This window comes from Zeus faber (genome assembly GCF_960531495.2).
Source record: "Zeus faber genome assembly, chromosome: 11".
Classification (NCBI taxonomy): Eukaryota; Metazoa; Chordata; class Actinopteri; order Zeiformes; family Zeidae; genus Zeus; species Zeus faber.
This window is the reverse complement of record NC_137205.1, coordinates 6,130,113-6,140,638: the sequence shown is the minus strand read 5'-3', so window position 1 is coordinate 6,140,638 and position 10,526 is coordinate 6,130,113. Positions and strand designations below refer to the sequence as shown.

Sequence of the window (10,526 nt, the reverse complement as noted above, 5' to 3'; positions counted from 1 at the left end):
AAGCCGGTTTTACACAGAATCCGACAAACGACAACAAGCAAGCGTAAGTCCATTCATTCTGATGGAGTCACTTTCCTTTTTTCCCCTGACTCATGTGACTCTAAACCCAGACGCAGTTCATCGGATGGTCACTAGGAGGAGCCGACTGTCGGAGACTCTTTAGATTTGGTTTGACACAGGCTGATAAGATACTACTCCGCTATCACCCGGACAAGCAAATTTATATATTTGTACAAACAAACAGACCTTCTCTACCCTCGCCTTGGGCCACAACTTTGGGGTCTGTGTACTCCGGCCGCCGCCCCAAAAACCAGCTGGATAAGGAAGTAGAAAAGACGAAAGGACGGTCAAGACTTCAAAGGGGTAAAAATGGATAACAGGTTGTAACATTCATCACAAACAGAAATACTGACGCTTCAATTGAACCTACATCTCACCTTGTGAATTTCTGAAGTCTCGATGTCGATTCGGGAACAAACATTGGAATGGTCCTGGTGTGTCTGTGGAAAATACAACCAGAAATCGGTTTTTTCCCCCACTTCATTTGTATTCTATTTTAATTTTTGTATAATTAGCCCTATCTCGTCTCATTCCGTGTGAGAGGTGAGTAACACCAACAGTCCAGGGACGAGGGGGATATGCGTCGCTCCGTAGCCCCTGACCACGTCATAGCCGAACGTGTCCGGACCATACACGCTCACCACAATCTGAGGCCCTGAAATTATACAGCGCCATTAAAAAAAATAAATAAATAATAATAATATATATATATATGAATGATATAAGCAAATAACTCAAATGTGGGGTGTGTGTGTGTGTGTGTGTGTGTGTGTGTGTGTGTGTGTGTGTGTGTGTGTGCGTGTGTGTGTGTGTGTGTGTGTGTGTCTGTCTCACATCCAGAGGGGTTGGTGCTCTTGAAGGTGATTTCCAGCGGGAAGTTCCAGACCAGTCTGTGAGAAGACTGGCGGCCTTTCGAGGTGATCTGAGAGATGCCTTCTTCTAACCCCTGAAACGCCCGCGTCAAGTCATGAAGTTTAGTTCCGTCTTTCTTCTTGAGGTCAGGGATTTCTTTGAGTAGGACAGTTCAGCTGTAGATATATTTATTTGCACCTGGCAAAAAGATGAGATACCACACCCAAGCACTGACCTAAAAAAAAAATCTGGTTTGAATTTGTCTCTTGTGACCGTATTAAAAATGCTTAAGTTGTTTGTGCATAAATCATAGTTGCTCCCATTGTATAACAAGGTTTGACAACCATAAAAAACAATGTTAATTTCTTTTAGGTTTATTGCCAACATCCTGGTTTACATTTATAGGTTTATTTTATCATGTTTTGTTTTTTTATCAATTTGTTTAGGCTTAAATTGAATGTTGATCACTAGGTTTATGTTATTGTTTCTTATCTTAAGCTTTATCTTTCTGGTTCACTGTTAGTTTTTTATAGTTCCTTCTGCTTCAGTATGGTACATATCGTAGAAGTACTACGCTCGTACTGCCTCGCCAATTCCATCACACGCACACCTCGCTCATGTTTTTCTATTATTTTGCGCTTGAAGTCAATGGACATCATCCGCTTCTTCTTCTCAGCACTTACTTTTTTCGGACCTATGGTTCGAAGAAAAAAATTGGCAAAATAACTGCACAAAAAGCACAAATCGCGAGCACAAAACACAAAAGAGATGCTTCCACGCTCAGGTAACCACGTGAAGTGAAGGAGTGAGACGCGGGATGCTGGCCAGATACGCTCGCCATGCCAACCAGCGGCCGCAACTGAAGCTCGCTCCTTGTAACCCAAATTTTTTCTCACAAATCAATACAAATAATCGACATAACGACAGCTCGTAACTCTGAAAACTCATATGTTACTGCGCTCGTAACTCAAAGTACCACTGTACTATAATTAGTCACAGAAGAGTCGTCACCGTGTCATTAAGTCAGCCGATGCTATGTTCAATTGAAACTCAGAAAATTGTAGCTCGTTTTCGCAGTGATGTTGATGTAAGGATGAGCAACACTACGAACTGATGCTACGTTCCAATGGAACTCGAAAATTTGTAACTAATCTCGATACAAAGTGATGGTGTGTTTTACAGGAACTCGGAAAACTGTAATTCATATCTAACACAACTAACATGGACCCTGCATATTGCTGCCTGCAGCTATATTTAGGGTTCCAGCCCGCAGGGCTAACTGCTATGTCCGACCGCTGGTGCTACGGACACAGTTGAGGTCACAACTGGGACGTCACAGACATCTCGTGGTTCAAATTTCATCCATATTCATCCACATTCGGAGCAGGAAATAGTGAAAAATCGATTCAATTTGACCAGAAGTAGTGTGCATCGCTGAACGTTTGTGCATTGCTGACACGCCAATCACTCTCCACCACCCAACACTCCGGCCGGCTGATGGAGGGCGATGAGTTTGTGGAGTAAGACGCTTTGTGACATTATGATCCAATTTGCTATAAATGTGAAGGTCTTGGCTACACACACACATTCGCACCGTGCGAGCTGCGTAGCGTAGACTCCATCGCTCTGTAGTGGTTGCAAACTGTATGCGTGTGTGTGTATTGCCTTACCTGCTTGACATCGACTGGGCAATGTGTTTGTTATTTTATCTCTTTTGCCCTTTTAGTAAATATAAACGCATTCTGTTCGCAACTAACCCGGTGCCGTGTCTCTCCTTATTTTGCGACATTTGAGCCAGTCCTAACATACAAACGGTAGGAGTTGAAAACAGCCCAAAAAATAGTGTTTGTGTCCTCACACATGGAGTTCGCTTGTAGGTTCAGAGCAACTGATCGTGTCCATTTTATTTAGTCCCAAATGTTTATCAAGTTGATGAAATGTCTCTGAGGGACATGCAGGGTGTGAACTGTGTTGTTGGGAACTTCCACACGGAATGATTTCCTTCCACAGAGACACTGGGAGGTAGGATTCTGTGGAGTACGGAGAGCAACCTTCCAATTTTTAGGATAAAGTAATCGGCTTGTAGTAGTAATTCTGCGTGTCACCAGGAGTCACCACGCCATTACGTCAGCCGCTGCTTCTGAACGTCATTGTCCAAAGGAAACTCGGAAAACTTTAACTCGTTTTAGTAGTAATGCTGATGTAAAGAGCGACAGCACGAACTGATGCTACTTTCATGGGGACTCGAAAAGCTGTAATAAGTGTCGATACTGGACCCAGTGCATTGCTGCCTGCAATTATTTGTATTGTTATTATTCTTGCCTATTGATCAAACCCCCAGCCCAAATTTGATGCAACGCGGGAAACCTAGCTCAATGTTTCACATACACACACAACACATTCAAATTAAATAAACACCACGATGTTTGTCTATTACAAATGAATTACCAATGAACGATGTCAGTAAATACTCACTGATGTGGGAGCCCAGTCGTGGCCGTAAACAAAACAATATTTACAGTACAACTCGTCGTAATCTGGGAACTGAAAAGAAGAATATTATAAACTTGCTACTAACCTCCCAAGCCTCAAAGCCACCATGCTAGCTGGAGCTAGCCTCCATGCTACGTCAAAGGCACAACTCACATTCGCGCCTTCGATCTGCCCGTTGATCATGAGCAGAAATACGGACGCGTTGTTTGAAGCCATTGCCTCAAACAATCCGTAACATAAGCGTAAAACGGGACTTGAACGTTTCTCCAACGCGGACAACAGCTCGACTGGCCAAAGCCGACCCGTTGCTAGGGCACCGTCTCTACGGCTCGCCACGAGGTCCAAACAGAGCGAAGTGAGGTTTGACCGCGGGCGGCCACTCCCTCTTACGGTCACTAGGTGGCGCTCGCCACCTATGTAGAGGCCAAATCCTGAGTCGCGACAAATGTAATGTTCGAGAGCGGTGGCCCTCAATGTGGGGTGCGGGGCCCCCGCGGGGGCCCTTCAAGAGGTCCCAAGGGGAACCCAAGAACATTTAGATTGATTTAATTTCGCTTTTTTAAAATGTATTTATTATTTAGTTATTTAATTTGAAAGACGTTAGCACCGTGGACGGCTGTTTCAATCCTAGTTTCACCGTTCTCTCCCATAAGACTGGTATGGAAGGTGGGACTAAATCATATTTAACAATGAAAATCTTCTCAGATTGGTCTCCCAGAGAGCGAATCTGATCAAATGGGGTGAGTATGTATCCACAGCCAACCTTTCAATCCTTCCAATACAGTAAATATCTGTCATGCATATCCATATTGGGAGTGCACTTTATGAAAAGTCCTGCATTAGTGAAGATTGATTGTTATTCATTGTTAATGAATACCATATTACGAATAGCCACAGGCTGCTGTTGTTAAAATAGGATTTTTTTTTATACAGCACTTATGCAAATCATAATTTGTAACTCTGTTTTTGTGTAGTGTCTCTCTCTCTCTCTCTCTCTGTTTGTGTCCTGCGGTCTGATAGAACTGAACCCCTTGTCTCTGACCTTTAAAACCCAAACACCTCTGCTTTTCAATTCTTCCCCCCTCTCTAATTACCTTTATACTTTTTAAAGGCAGTTGGCTGGATCCCCTATTGATATTGTTCAGGACAGATTCCCTGAATTTTTAAATTGAAAGCTATTTGAAACAGGAGAATGGGTAGAAAGCTACGAACACGGTCTTGTTTTAAACGCGCCTTCACAAACACCTCGTGGTTGAAGTTTCATCCAAATCGATCCACATACGGAGCAAAAATGGGTGAAAAAACCGACCAAATTTGACCCAAATCACAGACCCGTTCTAATGCATCCAACGCCAAAATTTGTCCAACCTAGCTCAAACTATCTGGAACACAAGTATGACAGAAGCTATGAACCTGGTTTATGGTGTCATTTAAACCACCATGTCACAAGGATCACGAGGAAGGTTCAAATTTCATCCAAATCGATCCACATACATACATATATTAGTGAAAAACCAAACAACTTTGATCCCAAATATTCAGCTGGTCTTGCTTGACTGATATGGAACTATTTGTAAACAAAATGAACGAGAAAAGATTTGCAGTAAGACGCTTTATGACGTCATTATACTATTTAGTATAAATATACAGATTCTGATTCACTATGTCCATTAGGACCGTGTCCAGTGTGCTGTGTAGACTGACTCTGTAGGGGTTCGCCATTACCAAACTATTGATTTACATGTGTATTTATGTACCTTCTTACCTGGTAGATTTCTATAGATCTGTCTGATTTATATAACCTCTGTGGTCCCCATTACTTTGCCAGATTGATTAAAAATACGAAAAAAAGTAGTTCACAAAAACTCGTGACCACGTTGAGTCGAATCCACTGAAATGTGCGACTGAGGGATGCGTTCAAGATCCAGGAAGGCGTCGGAAAAATAGGAGCTGTGCAATAGTCATTACTCACAGAAATACCACAACGTTTTTGGTATTTCATGGAAATGTAACTATTTGAAAATGTGATTCAAGGAAAAAAGTCAACAATTAAATTATGTAAATTTGACTGCAAAATTCAGAGAATTACCACTCTACCATAATATTAATAATTACTATTATGTCATTCACTGAGGGAGAAGAAACAGAGAAAGAAACAGTCTTTATTCGTCACGCAACACCACAACACATGCTTGCACACACGATGGTGGCCGGTGAAATGGATCCTCTGCTTTTGACCCATCCTGGCTTGTCCTTCCTCTGGGGGCACAGCCAGGAGCAGTGGGCAGCATACGTGGACGCGCCCGGGGACAAATGTCCATTGCTGGTCAGACAATGATGTGTGCATGTTTTTGGTGGGGGTCCTTACTGATGTGAGGTGGAGGAAACCCCATGTGAGCACGGGGAGAACATGCAAACTCCACACAGAAAGGCTCCTATTTGGGAGATAACCCGCCGGAGCACGGTGCCAACAGCGCCCCAGGCGGGAATCGAACCCAGGACCTTCTTGCTCTGAGGCAGCAGTGCAATGCACTGCGCCCGTGCCACCGGAAGAGATATGAAAAAAGTGCACTACGATATTCCTTGAACCCTTCATGGCCCCTTTACCCTTGGGAGCTGTAGGGGTGGGAGAGGGGTTGACTGGTGTCATTGAACAAGTCCCCACCCCCACCCCCTTGTTTCTACCCAACAACAAATAACCTTCTATTTGTGTTTTTAATGCAATCACTTTCTTAATTATCACAATAGTGCATGTTAAAGCATGTGTGTGTGTGTGTGTGTGTGTGTGTGTGTGTGTGTGTGTGTATGTTGACTGGCCTAATGATTTACCGCCACTACCTTTGTATTCCTTATAATGGAATTAATTCACTGCTCAACCTTTTCTTCTCTTGCCCCCCTGTGCTCCTTATGCCTCTTGGTTTCCCATTCTGTCTCGTTTCTTACACTTTTTTTCATCGCCCGCCATCTCCGTTGTCCTCTTTTCTCCCTCAATTTGCTGTCCCCCCCTTGACTCGTTCACCGTCCTTGCACTCTTTCTCCTCTTCCTCCAAACTTAACTTCTGTCATCTATTACTTCTCCTACATCACCCATCCGGTCACTCTCTCTCTCTCTCTCTCTCTCTCTCTCTCTCTCTCTCTCTCTCTCTCTCTCTCCCTGTCTGATTTACTCCAAAACTCTCCCGTGGCCACCTCTGTGCACCTCTGTGCTGTTCGCTTACAGCTGGAAATCTGTGATGCGTGATCCAAGAATTATTCTTATAATTTACTTTGGCCGGTTCAATTTGTCGATGTTCTGTACGTACTGTCAATGTAGTTTATTCGGAAAACCTGCCTACAATAAAATATTTTGTGGGGGAAACAACAGTTATTCCAAGATCCCGCCCTGCTGTAAGGCTTTATAAGATAACTGAAACATGCAGGTAAAAAGAAAATCCCCTACGGATACATTTTGTAATGATCGCGCGAGGGGTGTCTGATGTCACATGAGACGAGGCAACATAATTGGTTTATTTTTTAGACCAGCGCTTTGCTCTCCGTCTCACTGCCCCTCCCGGACGGTCTCGTTCCCTCCACTGACAGTGCCCCCGTCCCCGGACGCAGTAACCCTAACCCAAAGTTATTAGATCGGTGTGTTTTCAACCTGTCCTACACTCTCTGCCTCCGGAGAAGAAATGTTCTCCACCTCTTCTATCTCTCCCTGTTTGCTCGCTTCCGCCGGCTCTGCGCTGCGGTGCAGCCAGTGGGGACATAGGGCACAAGCACTTCGCTTTCCGGCTGGCTGCACAGCAGCGCAGAGCACCTCTTACTGTAAAAGACACATCTAGGGTATGAGCGGCATTTTTTTGAAGAAAAATAATAAAATGTAAGAATATAAAGACCTGTCTCCATTTCCCAGGTGACACCAATATGGAACATTGACAGTATATTTACGGCTTTCAGTGCAAGTGGGAAAGGGGCTATAGAGTGGAAGTGTGGTAGAGGGCGTGCTTATCCGATGCCTGGAGTGCACTGTAGCTGCTTGGAAAACTCTCCCATGAAGCCTCTGCTGACAGATTGTAATTCATGGAAAAACAAAATGTGAGAAAGAGAGAGAGAGAGAGAGAGAGAGAGAGAGAGAGAGAGAGAGAGGGGGAAAGGGAGAGGGAGAGGGAGAGAGAGAGAGAAAAGATCACAGCTACCACAGGACAATCACAGGTTAATAATGAGGGAATCATCCTGGACAGAGCACAGCTCTTTCCCAACACCCCCAAACACTTCTGAAAGTGTCCAATTTGACCACTCAGATTGTAAAACTCAAACTCCAGCCGAGGCGGGCTGAGAGTAGACCAATCGTCATCTGGGCCGGATCTACTGACCCCTGACCCCTCACAGCGTTCTTTCTGCTTTTACAAATGGCCAGTTTGGCCACCCCTGAAACAGTGTTCACCAGGACATGGACAGATTTGTTTGACACAGAGTAAACAGGACCAAAGATAAAAAGTTTAAAAGAGAAGCTCTCCCCCAGACCCTGAACCCACCGCTCCAGTAGCCCAAACAGCCCCTGCAGCCTAGAACACAGAACAAAAAGGTGCTGAGAAAGAGTGAGAGAGAGAGAGAGAGAGAGAGAGAGAGAGAGAGAGAGAGCGAAAGAGAGGTATTTTGGCTATCTATCTATTCTATTTGTGAAGAACTTGCAGAGTACTTTGAAAGTCTTCTTTGCGTGATTACGGAGCTAAACTAAACTAAAACATCCACAAAGGTTTGGAACAATTTTCTGAAAGAACCTCCAATCCCCCAGCCGGGTTGTCTATGTCCAGTCCACCAAGCATCTCCATCTCACACACTTTCTCTTTCACGCTATTTCTTACCTGTCGTTAGGGACTAAGCATGTTGATATCTAGTGTGTGAGTGTGTGTGTGTGTGTGTGTGTGTGTGTGTGTGTGTGTGTGTGTGTGTGTGTGTGTGTGTGTGTGTGTGTGTGTGTGTGTGTGCGTGTGTGTGTGGTCTGTCTCTGGCCCAATTTGAATCTCCTCATCCCTTTGGGGGGGTCAGCAGAACTTCATGTCTTATTTTTATACTTCACCTCTCCTCTATCTCCAGGGCTTGTCTGTCCAGCATCACACTGGCCTGTTTAAGAGGAGTGTGTGTGTGTGTGTGTGTGTGTGTGTGTGTGTGTGTGTGTGTGTGTGTGTGTGAGTGCGTGCGTGCATGTTTACCGCAACTGCCCAAACAGATGGATTCACAACCTAAGGGACAGAATGTTCTAGCCTGTTGGAGTGAAAGGTTTTATTTAATCAATCAATCAATCAATCAATCAATCAATCAATCAATCAATCAATCAACACACTGTAGTTTACATTAAAAAAAACAGGCACAATACAAGAAATGTACGTATTGTTTGAAAACAATCAAATACAAATGTACACAGACACACACACGCACACACACGACAGACAGACCCGTGGACCCAGTGGGCCCTCCTCCCAGTGGTCCCACCAGGACTCATTTTCAGTCTAATCAGAGCCAGATTGGGATATTATTATAATCCCAATACAGTTTTATTGTTATATGTTTTCTTTAGTATAGATTATGCGATATGGGCCTTCAAATATGATATTATGTCTGCAATTAGGTCATGATAATGTTGTTGAGCCGATTGAATTTAGGAACCATTTTGTGTGTGTGTGTGTGTGTGTGTGTGTGTGTGTGTGTGTGTGTGTGTGTCTGTGATTTGTATGGTCAACGATATTGATATTATTGTGAGGATCTATTCAAGACAGGTGAAAACAACAACTACAATTTCTGGGGCCTAGTCATGACCAACAGCTTTGTTATTTCCATGTTTTTTCTGGTAATCCTGTTGTTTGGGGGTCAGGGCCTTGGGGGCCTCATTCATATGTTACTCAAAGGTTGTGTCAGGACCAAATAGGAAAGTGTGTACTGTATGCCCAAAAATATCCTGAGATATCCTGAACCTTTGGACAGACTTTAAAAACCATGGGGCATGGATGAACGAGATTCCCGTCGCATCACATTAACACCTGGAAACGTCCATACTTGAAACTTGGTGTGCCCATGAAAGTATTTTTACCGTTGAAGACTCCAATGTCCATATGTGGTAAATGGTACCAACAGAGTGTAAATCTAGCCCAAGTGGTCTCCTGTGGTCTTCTAACAGTGCTGAAGCAGCTGCTGCTAGTTACGAAGCGCAATGTCATGGTGTTTTATACCCAATTCCGACGACCCGTCTAACAGATAATCACATTGAATCTCTGGCAAATTACACTGAAAGGTTTGTTGTTCATGAAATGAGACACGCGCACTCACACACACAACTCTTGGGAGAGAGAAGAGAATAATATAAGTTTCTAAAACATAGAAGTAGAACAGCATCTGTTACATTAATGATGATTAGCATTAATTATTTGATTCACAGAAAAAGCAATGAACACCTTTTAGGTGTTCATTGCTTCAAGTTTTGAAGCTATTGAAACCGACCTTGTCGATCTGAATTTTACGTGCATTTTTCCGTCAACCATTTTTAAATGAGGACCCGTTAGATGCATTCGGGGGAGGGGCCCTTGTTCCTGTCTTTGACAGTGTGTGTATGTGATGTCCTGTAATGTTAATATTCATATGGGGAAATGCATACGGCATAATGGCCATTAGCAACCATTGGCAGCTACTGGTGGCATCATTGCATCATTACTGTTCACTTACTATTACTATTCACTCTCACCCGCACATTTTAAAAAGCCGTTTCTATGGTGGGAGGTAGGACGCAAGAGGTCCTGGTGTTAATAAGACCATGGCGATAATGAGGCCAGCGAGAGGTCTCCAGTAGGCATCAGATATGTCTCTCTTTGTCCGCTGTGTGTGTGACCTCTATCCATCCTTCACAGTAGTGTAGGGATGGAAGGAGGTGGGAAGAGAGAGAGAGAGAGCGAGAGAGAGAGAGGGAGAGATAGCCTTTGGGACCCTTTACATACAAGGAGAGAGTGGTGTGTAAGTCAAATGGGGAGGTATGGAAAAGGGGAGAAAGAGAGTGAGAGAGAAACAGCACTGGTGGCGGGGTTGAAGACGACGCGACAGGGGTGTAAAACCAGAATGCAGAAGAGAAGAGAAGGGAAGAGAGGAGAAGA

At 43.9% G+C, this 10,526-nt stretch overlaps 1 protein-coding gene across 1 annotated transcript in view; it reads right to left on the bottom strand.

Annotated features, from left to right (window-relative positions):
- b9d1 (B9 protein domain 1) overlaps nucleotides 1–3,718 on the bottom strand; it is a 5,032-nt gene extending 1,314 nt beyond the window's left edge. The window contains exons 1-6 of the mRNA XM_080010235.1: nucleotides 3,559–3,718; nucleotides 3,388–3,456; nucleotides 895–1,006; nucleotides 619–715; nucleotides 438–500; nucleotides 247–314 (exon numbers count right to left, since the gene is read on the bottom strand). Coding sequence (XP_079866361.1) covers nucleotides 247–314; nucleotides 438–500; nucleotides 619–715; nucleotides 895–1,006; nucleotides 3,388–3,456; nucleotides 3,559–3,621 — 472 coding nt within the window. The 5' untranslated portion in view covers nucleotides 3,622–3,718. The remainder of the gene's footprint in view (nucleotides 1–246; nucleotides 315–437; nucleotides 501–618; nucleotides 716–894; nucleotides 1,007–3,387; nucleotides 3,457–3,558) is intronic.
- Nucleotides 3,719–10,526: the final 6,808 nt, after the last annotated feature.